General features: G+C 51.5%; 2 protein-coding genes across 3 annotated transcripts; one reads left to right on the top strand and one right to left on the bottom strand.

The window, feature by feature from the left end:
• The first annotated feature begins 315 nt into the window (after positions 1-315).
• LOC125748970 (ADP-ribosylation factor GTPase-activating protein 3-like) lies at positions 316-14,742 on the top strand. Its single transcript, XM_049025762.1, has 17 exons — positions 316-498; positions 1,678-1,796; positions 2,093-2,165; positions 2,314-2,445; positions 2,617-2,697; positions 3,110-3,191; positions 3,484-3,543; positions 3,644-3,679; positions 8,205-8,251; positions 9,899-10,044; positions 10,243-10,374; positions 10,497-10,616; positions 11,366-11,518; positions 11,725-11,848; positions 12,802-12,889; positions 13,104-13,225; positions 13,329-14,742. The coding sequence occupies exons 1-17, from the start codon at positions 430-432 to the stop codon at positions 13,344-13,346; spliced, it is 1,602 nt and encodes a 533-aa protein (XP_048881719.1). The 5' UTR covers positions 316-429; the 3' UTR covers positions 13,347-14,742.
• Positions 3,687-8,157, bottom strand: LOC125748954 (filaggrin-2-like). 2 transcript variants are annotated; one of them, XM_049025715.1, is made up of 3 exons: positions 8,045-8,157; positions 6,241-6,708; positions 3,687-5,061 (listed from the first exon to the last, which is right to left on the bottom strand). In XM_049025715.1, exons 1-3 carry the CDS (start codon positions 8,097-8,099, stop codon positions 3,767-3,769), a joined length of 1,818 nt encoding a protein of 605 aa, XP_048881672.1. In that variant the 5' UTR covers positions 8,100-8,157; the 3' UTR covers positions 3,687-3,766. The 2 variants fall into 2 exon arrangements, with proteins under 2 accessions (XP_048881672.1, XP_048881684.1); XM_049025727.1 differs by lacking the exon at positions 6,241-6,708 and adding an exon at positions 5,370-5,781.
• Positions 14,743-14,776: the final 34 nt, after the last annotated feature.

Here is a 14,776-nt window from a genome sequence, read left to right as displayed (position 1 = left end):
ACTTTTTATTTCTGAAATTAAGTCTATGAATATGGACAATTTTTTGTATTCCGAGTGTACTGATATGAATTATTTTTCGTATTCATGCGGACAGAATAGGCGATAGGCAGATGAAGGCAGTAGCGGTAAAGTGGCCACAAACTCAAATACGATCTCCTGGCAATAGCTGCTTATCACTTATTTCACTTATTTTCTTGTAGTTTTATGGACAACCTCAGATTCCCATAATGCACTGAAATGGCTCGCTCGTTTGTTCTTTCGTTTGACCAATAAGAATGCGCCTCAAACGTCATTTATTTTGACGTGTCTGTCATCACGCAGAGTGCGGAAATTCATCCGGCTCTCGGAGCGATAGTTGATGTGGCGTCGGTCGGTTCTTGGTAGGTGAACTTCGGTTAGTTGTTTGGAAGCCCGGGAGCAGGTACCGAGATGTCAGAACCGAGCAAACAGGAGATCACCGCGATCTTCAAGCGGCTACGCTCCGTTCCCACGAATAAGGTAATGGTTTGAGCTGGTCTGTAAGGGGCTCCCGGGTGCTTTGGACCTTTGACAGCATTGGGGTTTTTGGACACGTCGCACTGTGGCTGGTGTGTGAGCAAGCGGACATTAACATATGGTGGGGAAATTGGACCTTTGGCAGCAAAATCTTGAAAGTATTGACCACATATAATACGAATATAACTTCGTTATGTCACCTTCGTTAAGTGAAGCTACTTACACAGTTCCCTAAGTGTTAAATAGTAATCTTTATTTGGCCTGCTGATAGTGTCAAAATCCTTCGAAGTTTTTACAATAAAACGAATATTTTACAATAAAACATTTAGTAATTGCTGGTTAGTAAACTGTTTTGGTCAAATATTCGTGCTCTTTACGCCAAAGTACTGAACAGGTTTTTAAGGAAACGTTTTTCTAAATCGTTTTTTTTCCTAATCCGGAATCTAGACGCATGGCCGTGAAACCGTGCAAGTAAAAAATAACACGCATGAACGCCCTAAAACCATTGTTTAAGGCAATATTTTACCGTACCGCGCAAAACTGGTTAAGGCGGCTATGTTAGAAAATGGAAGGCGTTACTGGGCTCTAAGGTGGATGTATTCTAAGTGACTTTGAAGACCATATGTGAATATGTACTAGTGTGTCAGACGCAATGGACCGGTTTAAATGAAGTTACTAATAATAGTACTTTTTTTTCCCCTGAGTGCAACTCATTTCAGCTTACTTACTAGTTATCCAGTTTGTTTTTTTTTTTAGCTTTGAGTCCTCTGTTGACCACAGCATTGTGATTTTTAAGAGGTTGCAAATGCTTCAAATGGTTAATTCCCTCAAGCAAACATTTTCATGTGTTTAATGATATCGTAATCTTTTACTGTTAACCTTCTCTCCTGGCGGGTTTTTGATTTTTGGCCTCTGCCACATTTTCTCTGTCTAACAAGTCATTTGTCTGGCCTATGCATGCTAAATATTACTGAAAGGGACTCGTACTTTCTTGGTTAACTAAACTGAACCTTTAACCAGCAGAACACGGCATTAATGTCACCATTTTATCCACTTAAAAATCGTGTGTCTACAGTTCCAGTCAGATATTTGGGGCAAGGGACAGAACCTAATCTATAGATACCCAAAGGCCTGTGACAAACCTCGCAGCTGCCTGGCATTCACTCTCTCCCTGTTTGCCAGGCATGTTTTGACTGTGAAGCTAAGAATCCCAGCTGGGCTAGCATCACCTATGGTGTCTTCTTGTGTATCGACTGCTCTGGCACGCACAGATCTCTTGGCGTACACCTGTCCTTCATCAGGTAGGACGTGGCTACACACCTTTCCTTTTTCTAAACGAGTTTTACGAAACCCCTTCAGATATACACACGCTGTCTGCCCTGTCTCCCCCCTGATAAGAGCCTTTGTTGTTAGCCTGACTTGCTTAATGTTTTATGCTGGTGTACTTCTGTTCTGTTTTGGACTTCAGCAGCCCTGGAAGCAGTGATTCTGTGGTTCCTTATGAATAAATTTGACATGCTTGAGATGCATTTCAGTTTATTTTAGTAGACCTTGATCGGTGTGTTCTTGATGTGTGAATATGAATTCTGTCTTGCAGATCCACAGAGCTGGACTCGAACTGGTCCTGGTACCAGCTGCGCTGCATGCAGGTGGGCGGCAATGCCAATGCGGTGAGCATCTCCTGCCCGAGAAGCTGGCGTATCCTGCTAAGTGATGTACCAAGTGCTGCTGCTGCCGCCGCCATTTTTAAGGGCTCTGCAGTGGCACATTCTCTACATATCTGTGGACGGGGAAATGATCCCCTCTCTGTCTGCGCAGATGGCATTCTTCCAGCAGCACGGCTGCACAGCCAACGCAGCCAATGCCAAATACAACAGCCGAGCTGCACAGCTGTACCGAGAGAAGATCAAGTCCCTGGCCATGCAGGCCACTAGGCAGCATGGGACAGAGGTACTGCATGTTTCCGATCCATTTGGTGCCATATCTGCATGTCTGTCGTGTCACACTGGGTTATTGTGGTGTGGATGAGGTGGCCTTGAAATAAGAATGTTGTGTTGTATTGTGAAGTTGCTTAGCCTTTATCCAAAATAAGAGATCTATTAAGGGTTATAACTCTTCCAGTTATGGCTGGACAGCCAGGCTCCTATCTCCCCAACATCACCACAGAACAAACCGGAGGATTTCTTTGCCTTGCACACGCAGGTATGTCTTGTCTGTGTGCCTGTACGTTAGCTGTGTTTTTATATACTGCCCCTAGTGGCTGGAGTGTTTCACAGTGCCCATGCAGGCCGTTGTTAGCACTGCCCTGGCATCTCTCTCCTCTTGCCATTGCTGTTGGTTTGCAGTCTCTTTCCTGATGCCCCTGATTGGGCTGATTCTTAGCTTGCATCTGTCTGTCTAAGTACGCTGAGGGTGTTTTGTTGTAGTTAGGTACATATTTGTCATACTCACAGTTCCCAATTTTGCTACTATCTTTGACTGAATTTGAGTTTTTGTCTTTGTGTATTATTGCTGTGATTGTTTGAGTTTACACCAATCAGAAGTAGCATTTTTTGATTTCATTGTATGTTGTGCAATGACAATATGTTCTATTCTGTTCTGCTACCACTGGCAGGCAGGTCCTGATGACCAGTCTAGTCTGGACCACTCGGCAACACTGCACCTCAGAACCCAGGAGAGCCTCAAAACCAATGATGGTAGGCTGGCCCACAATGAGTGTTAACTCTGCATTATTACTGTTAAACTGAACATGGCTTTATTTCTTAGCCAAAGTCTTTGTACACATTTAGATGATCAAGGGCGCAGTAGGGGCACGGATACCCTGGCAGATTCAGGGGGGCCAGAGCCTCACAGGGTCCTTGAATATATACAGTTATTGTACAATGGAGGTTGTGGGAATGCGCCCCTGTGTGGGCTGCTGTAGGATGTCAGGTATGTTGCTATATAAATTGTTTGCTGCTATTTATCTAATGTAATCTGTCTCTGTAGGCGAATCAGAGGAAGGGCCTAATGTGGATCGTCTGGGCGTCTCCCCCAAGGCAGCACTGGGTAAGTGGTGGTCGGTAGCTGGTTACTGTATCAAATGGCCTTTTAAGAGAAATCTGTTGTGCTGACAGGCATGTAACAGTTCTTTCTTGTCTTTTTGTAGCTGACTTGTCTCCTGCAGGAGTTACACCAAATAAAGGTAGACAGCCAGTCCTCCTCCACTCAGCTGTCCTCTGTCATTTTCTGTGCCAAGTGGCAAACTGCCTTTACAGACTTGACTGTTAGTTTAGCTTTGGCTGCAGCATGAGCAGGTCCGCCTCCTGCCCCCAGTCTGTGTGGCTGTGCCCGCCTCGTGGCCCCGGCCTGTGTGTGTTTGTGGCTGTGCCCGCCTCGTGGCCCCGGCCTGTGTGTGTGTGTGGCTGTGCCCGCCTCGTGGCCCCGGCCTGTGTGTGTGTGTGGCTGTGCCCGCCTCGTGGCCCCGGCCTGTGTGTGTGTGTGGCTGTGCCCGCCTCGTGGCCCCGGCCTGTGTGTGTTTGTGTGGCTGTGCCCGCCTCGTGGCCCTGGCCTGTGTGTGTTTGTGTGGCTGTGCCCGCCTCGTGGCCCCGGCCTGTGTGTGTTTGTGTGGCTGTGCCCGCCTCGTGGCCCCGGCCTGTGTGTGTGTGTGGCTGTGCCCGCCTCGTGGCCCCGGCCTGTGTGTGTGTGTGTGTGTGTGTGTGTGTGTGGCTGTGCCCGCCTCGTGGCCCCGGCCTGTGTGTGTGTGTGTGTGTGTGTGTGTGTGTGTGTGTGTGGCTGTGCCCGCCTCGCGGCCCCGGCCTGTGTGTGTGTGTGTGTGTGTGTGTGTGTGGCTGTGCCCGCCTCGCGGCCCCGGCCTGTGTGTGTGTGTGTGTGTGTGTGTGTGTGGCTGTGCCCGCCTCGTGGCCCCGGCCTGTGTGTGTGTGTGTGTGGCTGTGCCCGCCTCGTGGCCCCGGCTTGTGTGTGTGTGTGTGTGTGGCTGTGCCCGCCTCGTGGCCCCGGCCTGTGTGTGTGTGTGGCTGTGCCCGCCTCGTGGCCCCGGCCTGTGTGTGTTTGTGTGGCTGTGCCCGCCTCGTGGCCCCGGCCTGTGTGTGTGTGTGTGTGGCTGTGCCCGCCTCGTGGCCCCGGCCTGTGTGTGTGTGTGTGTGTGTGTGTGTGTGTGTGGCTGTGCCCGCCTCGTGGCCCCGGCCTGTGTGTGTGTGTGTGTGGCTGTGCCCGCCTCGTGGCCCCGGCCTGTGTGTGTGTGTGGCTGTGCCCGCCTCGTGGCCCCGGCTTGTGTGTGTGTGTGTGTGTGTGTGTGGCTGTGTGGCTGTGTGGCTGTGCCCGCCTCGTGGCCCCGGCTTGTGTGTGTGTGTGTGTGGCTGTGCCCGCCTCGTGGCCCCGGCCTGTGTGTGTGTGTGTGTGTGTGTGTGTGTGTGTGTGTGTGTGTGGCTGTGCCCGCCTCGTGGCCCCGGCCTGTGTGTGTGTGTGTGTGGCTGTGCCCGCCTCGTGGCCCCGGCCTGTGTGTGTTTGTGTGGCTGTGCCCGCCTCGTGGCCCCGGCCTGTGTGTGTTTGTGTGGCTGTGCCCGCCTCGAGGCCCCGGCCTGTGTGTGTTTGTGTGGCTGTGCCCGCCTCGAGGCCCCGGCCTGTGTGTGTTTGTGTGGCTGTGCCCGCCTCGAGGCCCCGGCCTGTGTGTGTGTGTGGCTGTGCCCGCCTCGTGGCCCCGGCCTGTGTGTGTGTGTGGCTGTGCCCGCCTCGTGGCCCCGGCCTGTGTGTGTGTGTGTGTGTGTGTGTGTGTGTGTGTGTGTGTGTGTGTGTGTGTGTGTGTGGCTGTGCCCGCCTCGTGGCCCCGGCCTGTGTGTGTGTGTGTGTGTGTGTGTGTGTGTGGCTGTGCCCGCCTCGTGGCCCCGGCCTGTGTGTGTTTGTGTGGCTGTGCCCGCCTCGTGGCCCCGGCCTGTGTGTGTGTGGCTGTGCCCGCCTCGTGGCCCCGGCCTGTGTGTGTGTGTGTGTGTGTGTGTGTGTGTGTGGCTGTGCCCGCCTCGTGGCCCCGGCCTGTGTGTGTGTGTGTGTGTGTGTGTGGCTGTGCCCGCCTCGTGGCCCCGGCCTGTGTGTGTGTGTGTGTGTGGCTGTGCCCGCCTCGTGGCCCCGGCCTGTGTGTGTGTGTGTGTGTGTGTGTGTGTGTGTGGCTGTGCCCGCCTCGTGGCCCCGGCCTGTGTGTGTGTGTGTGTGTGTGTGTGTGTGTGGCTGTGCCCGCCTCGTGGCCCCGGCCTGTGTGTGTGTGTGTGGCTGTGCCCGCCTCGTGGCCCCGGCCTGTGTGTGTGTGTGTGTGTGTGTGTGTGTGTGTGTGTGTGTGTGGCTGTGCCCGCCTCGTGGCCCCGGCCTGTGTGTGTGTGTGTGTGTGGCTGTGCCCGCCTCGTGGCCCCGGCCTGTGTGTGTGGCTGTGCCCGCCTCGTGGCCCCGGCCTGTGTGTGTTTGTGGCTGTGCCCGCCTCGTGGCCCCGGCCTGTGTGTGTTTGTGGCTGTGCCCGCCTCGTGGCCCCGGCCTGTGTGTGTTTGTGGCTGTGCCCGCCTCGTGGCCCCGGCCTGTGTGTGTTTGTGGCTGTGCCCGCCTCGTGGCCCCCGGCCTGTGTGTGTTTGTGGCTGTGCCCGCCTCCTGCCCCCGGCCTGTGTGTGTTTGTGGCTGTGCCCGCCTCCTGCCCCCGGCCTGTGTGTGTTTGTGGCTGTGCCCGCCTCGTGGCCCCGGCCTGTGTGTGTTTGTGGCTGTGCCCGCCTCGTGGCCCCGGCCTGTGTGTGTTTGTGTGGCTGTGCCCGCCTCGTGGCCCCGGCCTGTGTGTGTGTGTGTGTGTGTGTGTGTGGCTGTGCCCGCCTCGTGGCCCCGGCGTGTGTGTGTGTGTGTGTGTGTGTGTGTGTGTGGCTGTGCCCGCCTCGTGGCCCCGGCCTGTGTGTGTGTGTGTGTGGCTGTGCCCGCCTCGTGGCCCCGGCCTGTGTGTGTGGCTGTGCCCGCCTCGTGGCCCCGGCCTGTGTGTGTGTGTGTGTGTGTGTGGCTGTGCCCGCCTCGTGGCCCCGGCCTGTGTGTGTGTGTGTGTGTGTGTGTGTGTGTGTGTGTGTGGCTGTGCCCGCCTCGTGGCCCCGGCCTGTGTGTGTGTGTGTGTGTGTGTGTGTGTGTGTATGGCTGTGCCCGCCTCGTGGCCCCGGCCTGTGTGTGTGTGTGTGGCTGTGCCCGCCTCGTGGCCCCGGCCTGTGTGTGTGTGTGTGTGGCTGTGCCCGCCTCGTGGCCCCGGCCTGTGTGTGTGTGTGTGTGGCTGTGCCCGCCTCGTGGCCCCGGCCTGTGTGTGTGTGTGTGTGTGTGTGTGTGTGTGTGTGGCTGTGCCCGCCTCGTGGCCCCGGCCTGTGTGTGTGTGTGTGTGTGGCTGTGCCCGCCTCGTGGCCCCGGCCTGTGTGTGTGTGTGTGTGGCTGTGCCCGCCTCGTGGCCCCGGCCTGTGTGTGTGGCTGTGCCCGCCTCGTGGCCCCGGCCTGTGTGTGTGGCTGTGCCCGCCTCGTGGCCCCGGCCTGTGTGTGTGGCTGTGCCCGCCTCGTGGCCCCGGCCTGTGTGTGTGGCTGTGCCCGCCTCGTGGCCCCGGCCTGTGTGTGTGGCTGTGCCCGCCTCGTGGCCCCGGCCTGTGTGTGTGGCTGTGCCCGCCTCGTGGCCCCGGCCTGTGTGTGTGGCTGTGCCCGCCTCGTGGCCCCGGCCTGTGTGTGTGTGTGTGTGTGTGGCTGTGCCCGCCTCGTGGCCCCGGCCTGTGTGTGTGTGTGGCTGTGCCCGCCTCGTGGCCCCGGCCTGTGTGTGTGTGTGGCTGTGCCCGCCTCGTGGCCCCGGCCTGTGTGTGTGTGTGGCTGTGCCCGCCTCGTGGCCCCGGCCTGTGTGTGTGTGTGGCTGTGCCCGCCTCGTGGCCCCGGCCTGTGTGTGTGTGTGGCTGTGCCCGCCTCGTGGCCCCGGCCTGTGTGTGTGTGTGGCTGTGCCCGCCTCGTGGCCCCGGCCTGTGTGTGTGTGTGGCTGTGCCCGCCTCGTGGCCCCGGCCTGTGTGTGTGTGTGTGTGTGTGGCTGTGCCCGCCTCGTGGCCCCGGCCTGTGTGTGTGTGTGGCTGTGCCCGCCTCGTGGCCCCGGCCTGTGTGTGTGTGTGTGTGTGTGTGTGTGTGTGTGTGTGTGTGTGTGTGTGTGTGTGTGTGTGTGGCTGTGCCCGCCTCGTGGCCCCGGCCTGTGTGTGTGTGTGTGTGTGTGTGTGTGTGGCTGTGCCCGCCTCGTGGCCCCGGCCTGTGTGTGTGTGTGTGTGTGTGGCTGTGCCCGCCTCGTGGCCCCGGCCTGTGTGTGTGTGTGTGTGTGTGTGTGTGGCTGTGCCCGCCTCGTGGCCCCGGCCTGTGTGTGTGTGTGTGTGTGTGTGTGTGTGGCTGTGCCCGCCTCGTGGCCCCGGCCTGTGTGTGTGTGTGTGTGTGTGTGTGTGTGTGTGTGGCTGTGCCCGCCTCGTGGCCCCGGCCTGTGTGTGTGTGTGTGTGTGTGTGTGTGTGTGTGTGGCTGTGCCCGCCTCGTGGCCCCGGCCTGTGTGTGTGTGTGTGGCTGTGCCCGCCTCGTGGCCCCGGCCTGTGTGTGGCATAGCCAGGTTACACTGCCTTTTCTAGGAAGCTGTAGGCTCACTGTGTCTGTCATGTCATGCTGTTGCATTTCCTCAAACTCATGGCGTCTCATTTGGCTTTAACAGAGGCCTCTTCACTGATCAAGAAGAAGCCAGCTGCTGTCAAAAAAACGGTATGTCTGCAATAGTAGTCTGACCACATGTACGGGGACACACTGGACTTTAATGGTGTGTGTGCATGTCAGGGTTGGGCTGACGACTGACACACATCACAATGTTGCTGTAGTCCAGCCCCCGCCCTGGTGGTCCACACCGATGATCTCTGATAGGCGCACTTTATTTTTAAATCTACCTGGTATGTAGCTGCCTTAGTAAATCCGGGGGCGAGACTATTTGTTAGAAAGATCTGAAGATTATACTCTCCTGTCCTCTGCTATATCAGTCTTAAATAATTCCTAATCATTATAATGTTATGGCTTAAACCGGGGATTTCCATTTTACGTTGCATTATATAAAAACAGAATTCACGATAGTCCTGCGTCAATGTGACCACAGACACTCCTCTCTCCATGAACTACCTGTCTAACAACCAAGCGGACTTGCGACCAGCTCTCTGACTAGTTTGTTTTGTAAGCTGTGCGAGAACTTTGTTTGTGGAAACGGCAGCATAGCATCTCGGTGTCAGGCATCTCATCTCGTCACCCTTTCTCAGTCTCTCGTTCCCGCCGTTGGTCAGTATTCACTACAGTAGCGTTCTCAATCTCCCAGACTGCATATATTTTTCTGTAAATTTGTATAGTTGGAGATTCAACCTGCATAGTCGGAGTATCAGTAGTGAGGCAGCAAGCACAGATGTAGAAGCAGTGGAAAATTTTGTTCACCAATTCAATGGAATCATGGAGATATGAAACTTGAAGCAAGTTGGAGTTTCCTTTAGGTCTTTTCTTTATTCAGAATAAACGATTACCTGTATTTGCAGTGTGCAAACCTCAGTAATGTATATTAGAGCTGATTTACTCTGTACTGTGCATCACAGTGTATAGTACTCTACTGTATAAATTAAAATATAAATATCCTAAAAATGTTAAATGTTGCAATGGTGACATTAAAACTATGTAAATATGATTGACACAAACCCACTACTGGTACGTTGTGCTTGAAATATCTGTAAGTGGAGGCTCCTCGTTTATCGACCACGTCTTTTAACAACCTAGTCGTAGGAACAGAAATCAGTTAAGTGAGGAGTGTCTATAATGCATTGACTATAATTTGCATACTAAAATACACAATTCCGATGGGGGGAAGAAAGGATTAGGGGAAAGCAAATCCATGACTTAGTAATTTATACCAAAACAAAATGAATTAAAAACAGTAATACCCGTGGCCAATAATACAATTATGCATTTTAAATAAGAAATGCTACGTTAATAAGTTTATACCATAAACATCTAGGTCTTGTGAGAATTGCCTAGTAACTTAAACCGAATGTGCCGGACGTCGGCTGTAGTTAGCCACGGCCACCATGCGGCCGGGCATGCACGCGGCGGAGGGGCACTGAAGGTGCCATGGCTACAGACAGCCGACGGAAAGCAAATATTAGCAGGGATGGACATGACTGGTATGCAAGTACGCATTCACCTTTAAAAACAATATGTGTGACAATCAATTGTGGTAACAGTGTAAATGCATATTTTAATCTTTATATGCTAACACTATTTTTGGTGTACAGGTTAAAATGCGAGGTATTTTCTTGCCTGAATGTATGATGTATGTAAATGTCTGTATAACTGTACATGTGATCTTTCTTTCCTGTGTGTCAGATGGCCACCAAGAAGGGTGGTTTGGGGGCTCAGAAGGTAAGCGGTCAGAGCTTCTCAGAGCAGGAGAAACGGGCCCAAGCTGTGGACAAGCTGCGGGAGCATCGGGAGGCCACTGCCAAGATGATCAACCCGGCCGAGGAGAACATGTGAGCACTGCCTTGTCTTCAGCCTGCTTCCATCTGTCTGCCTCTCCTGTCTTTATGTTTAGGCTGCCTTTCCGTACAACCTGCTTCCATCTGTGTGCCGCACCTGTCTATCTTTAGGCTGCCACTCCACACAGCCAGGTTCTGTCGGTTGCGTCTCCTGTCTTGTCTTCAGTCTGCCTCTCCTTCAATTCCTCATAGAACTTCTTCGATGCATCTGGCTTACAAGGACCTAGAGACCCAGAGGAAGAAGGAGGAGAGCAAGATGAAGAACCTTGAAGGGAAGAAGAAGGAGCAGGTGGAAAGATTAGGCATGGGACTTGGCAGCCGGAGGTGTGCTGATGCGGGCTCTGCCAGCCTTGCCTGGCTTGGTCTGGGTTATCGCATTATCTGCTGCACTTGCTGTTTACAAGCCTTTTCCTCACACCTACCTTGTTCACTCCTCTGGTGCTTAGTGGCGTGTCCCACTCCGTGCTGTCAGACATGCACATCATCCAGCAGGAGGCGCCATCTGTGATCCAGACCTCCAGAGGACGGAAGTACACAGAGGAGGAGGAGGGCACCTTCTCCTCCAGGTGCTGAACATGGAAAATGTCTCGACATGATGGGTTTTCTCTGTGCCTGTGCAGGATCTGTCTTAATCAGTCATTTAGCTGTGAAAGTTACTTAGCCACAGATCATTGTTTGTTATATGTGAAAGATCACTTTTGCCTATTTTCTTGTCACATTAATACACAAAAATTGATCAACCTACTTATTCAATCAGTTTTGTGGGTGACAACACCTTACCTGGTAAAAAACTGTTTATGGGTTAGCAAATGCAGCACTAGATAATTTGCAGTTATACTAAGTAATACGTATTTTCTGAAATACTTTGATATATATTCTACAGTTCAAATAGCCTTAAAGGGCTGAATTGATTATTGCGTAGCCTGACAGTGTAGTGATGACCACTTACTGACAGTGAAATACCCAACGACATATTAATCAAATACTTCGTAAGATGAAGCAGTGAAGAGTGAAGTTAGCGCCAAGCAATATGCATGCTGGCTCCTAAAGACTGGGGTGCTGTTAAACTCCACGTGTAAGCAGAGGTCGACCTAAGCGGCACCCTGTCCCCCTGCCTGCATTGCATGAGCTCCTTCCTTTACGTTTGCGTTTTATGTATTTAGCTGATGCTTTAGTCCAAAGTGATGTACAAGGCCAATGGGCACATTACAGCCTACATGCTGTGTAGGAATCTAAGCATAAGCGTCATGTCAGGCTGTTAGTTCTGTAGTGGGGAATGAAGGCTGGCTGCGGCATATGCCCCTTTACATTGCAGGCTGTCCCCCAAATACACGGACGAGCCTGCAGAACCCTCCAGTCAGTTCTTCTCCAACTGGGCCGGGCCTGGAGAGAGTTCCTGGAAGACGGAGAACAGAAAGTCAGAGCCGGATGTGCTCCTCATTTCCAAGACCCCTTTGCTGGACGAGAGGTATGGCGTCAGTCACATGTGTAGGTAGATGAGCACTTTTCAATAGTACGGTCTGATTTTGGGCAGCACCGGTAACCTTTTTGTTTTGAGCTATCAGCTGGCACGTTGTTGGCACTGCCTGGAGTAGAGCTTAAACCCTTCAGTGGATATTCTCCCCATTCCTTGCCGCCGCCTTTATCGCATGCCATGCCCTGCTCTGGACACAGGGCTACGACGAGGCGCAAGTATGACTGTGAGTCTAGCAGTGCTTCTGATGAGGCTCAGAGGAAGTTCGGTGACGTGAAGGCCATCTCATCTGACATGTACTTTGGGAAACAGGATAACTCGGAGGCAAGTTTTACGCAAACATGTTTGTGTACACATGCAGACCTGTGGCTTGTCTGCCCTGCAGTCCTCAGCTGAGTATTCAGAGTGTCAGTGTTCGTGCTGTTTTGTAAGGAAACTGCCTTCTTGGGTGTCATAGTATTAGTTTGAAATGAAACTTTAGATGATGCTTTATTGGGCACTTATAGAATTGTATTTACAGGTACATTGGAATGCTGCTTTTAGCACATCCAGTCTTTCCTTTTAGACGTACACACACATACAAATACAGGTGAGAGCGAAGCTTGGGGTCCCAGCACAGGGTCAGGCCATTTTTTTCGGTGTCACTGGTGCATTTTTAAGGGCCTTTGCTCAAGGACCCAGTAGCAATGTGACTCTTCTGCCAAACATAGAATTTTAAACTGGCAACCTTCCCATCCCATGTACACAGATTTAACCTGCTGAGCCACACCAGCTTGCATTGTATGTCCTCATCCAAACCGTGTATAGCTTCTCTCTTTTGAAAGTAGGGCTATTCTTTGGGTGACTGTGTTTAATGTCCGGTCACTGTTGGTTAAGGTGCCTTCAGTCTACATTTATTAGCCCAGATCACTGCCATTGACTGTGTTTCTGCCATATTCAGCTAAATTAGTGTGACTTTCATATCTCCAAAGAGATCTAAGCTCTGTGGCACCTGGAAAACGTAGGATTTGCCAGGGTGGTGATAGGAATACATGTAAAGCAGTGTAGTGTTTGCTAAGTGGATCAGTGGTTAGAAAATGGTTGGACAGTTTGTCTGCTGTTTTGGTGGAAAAACCTGATATCAGATAGACGAGTACCAAATACGAAGTTTGGGTAGAACACCTAAATATGGTATTAAGTAGCATGTACTCCCGCCTCTGAATGCCTATTGGCTCAGGATGTGCAGTGCCCTGCTTGGGATCCATGACAGACGAGTTGTCTCTCTCTCTCTGGTCCAGTACGAGGCGCGGACCAGACTGGAGAGGTTCTCCAGCAGCTCAGCCATCAGCTCGGCAGACTTGTTCGATGATCAGAAGAAGCAAACTGGTGAGTAATAAAGACAGGAGCAGTAATTTAGGGAAGAGAGAGTTGACTTAACCACTTTGGGGGCACAAAATCAAAATGCTTTAGAAAAAGTAAAGTGGCAGCCATTTTGGATAAAGAGTCTTCTCATTTGTCTGTATTGGGTCCATTTTTATTGGCCGTCTAATGTCCTGATAATCATTCCTGACTGAAAATGACTGCTGCTGCTCACCTCCAGGATCCTACAGCCTGACAAATGTCCTCCCCAACACGCCAGACATTTCACAGCTGAAGCTGGGAGTGAAGTCGGTTGCCGGGAAGCTCTCTGTGATGGCCAGTGGAGTCATGTCATCCATCCAGGTATGTGAGGATGGAAGCAGCAGCAGCAGCTGCCCATGTCCTGTTGTAGGTGAAGATCTCATTGCATTGAATTCTTGGCTTACTGTGGTTTCTCTTCTTTCAGGATCGCTATACCACGTGATTCCCAGATTCCTGTGGATATGTGCTTTCCACCTGCACATTCGCGTACACTTGTACTTATCCAGAATCACTGTTGCATATGTTGTCCTTCTATAGCTATGGACTCCGTAATTTCCTCAAAATCTGGCCTGTTTGACTGTGGATCTAGTAGGACGACGGTGTGTTGGGCAGGGTGGGAGGTTCCTTGCAGTATGCAGTGGGCTCACTGCTCACCCATGAACACTGATGCCATCTGCTCACCCCTCAGAGGGACTTCTTTTCCCCCTCATCTTAAACATCTTGTAATTTGTCTGGGATTTGGTTTGGGTTGATGAGCCTGACATTCATGAAGTGGTTTGGGTATTCCCACATACACGTCCTGTTCCTCAGCAAGTATGTACAAGCCTTTTTTAATGTCTGATGAAACGGCTGTTTTATGAAGTGTGGTGCCTGCCCTGTGAAGGGAGGTTTTCTGGGGTGGCTGGTGTGAGGATATATGGGTTTTGGGGGGGGAAAAAAGCACTTTTCTTTGGTTAGGAGTGCTGTGTGTACCCTTACAATGTTACTTTAAAATGTTATTGATCATTTAGAATTCCCCACTGTTGAGAACCTTTTTCCACCGTAGTCTGTTTTCATCCTGTTCCAAAGTGTTTCACTCCAAGAATAACCACCACTTATCTCTCTTAAAAAAAAAGTGACCAGACAATTTCCCTAAGATGTAAACAATCCCGGGAATGTGGCGTGTGACAAATCATGACACTTTTTTTATGGTGTAACCCAGAGAATTTGGGGTCTCCTCCCTTTTGTATGTTTATAATTTAACGGGGACTCCGCATTTCAGCAGTTGCCTATTACTATATACACAAGCCAAAGCATTAAATATTGTAGCTCTTTGCAAGTTGCCATTGCAATTTTATGTGTACAAGTCTGGTTTTATTTACCCAAACGTTCGTTGTAGCTTTTTGTCTGTTGTAGCTGATTTTTGTAAGATGTATGAGTCGTAATTTTATGTAAGTTACCGGTAGTTCGTTAATTATTATTGCTTTAAATCGCAATTGCTTTAAAACGCATTGTCTCAGATACAGTTTTAACTCGTGCTTTTCACATACTGATTATATATTCGGACGGTTCACGTTTTTTGTGCGGCACGAGTTTGCCTTCATCACAGACTGGTCGGGGATTCAATAGCACCGACATCTCCATGCAGCTGTTAGAAATTATTTACAGGCGAGAGTTGCTGTGCGTTAGGACCTGATTGAAGGGAGGGGGAGGGAGTTTAAACTATTTACTCGACAGTGGAATATGCGGGGGAATTGCTACGCGTTTCATACTTGGCATAGATAAATGAGACACAGCCAAAAAGTGATTTCAAACGTTAAATATGGAAAATGTTGAATAAACGGTTTTGCGTACCCCTGCACAGTTGTCTGAGCGTTTCTTGAAGCGTGAGTA

The sequence above is a fragment of the Brienomyrus brachyistius genome, chromosome 1 (assembly GCF_023856365.1).
Source record: "Brienomyrus brachyistius isolate T26 chromosome 1, BBRACH_0.4, whole genome shotgun sequence".
Taxonomy (NCBI): Eukaryota; Metazoa; Chordata; class Actinopteri; order Osteoglossiformes; family Mormyridae; genus Brienomyrus; species Brienomyrus brachyistius.
Note: the sequence above shows the minus strand (reverse complement) of the source record. Positions and strands in the feature narration are given on the sequence as shown.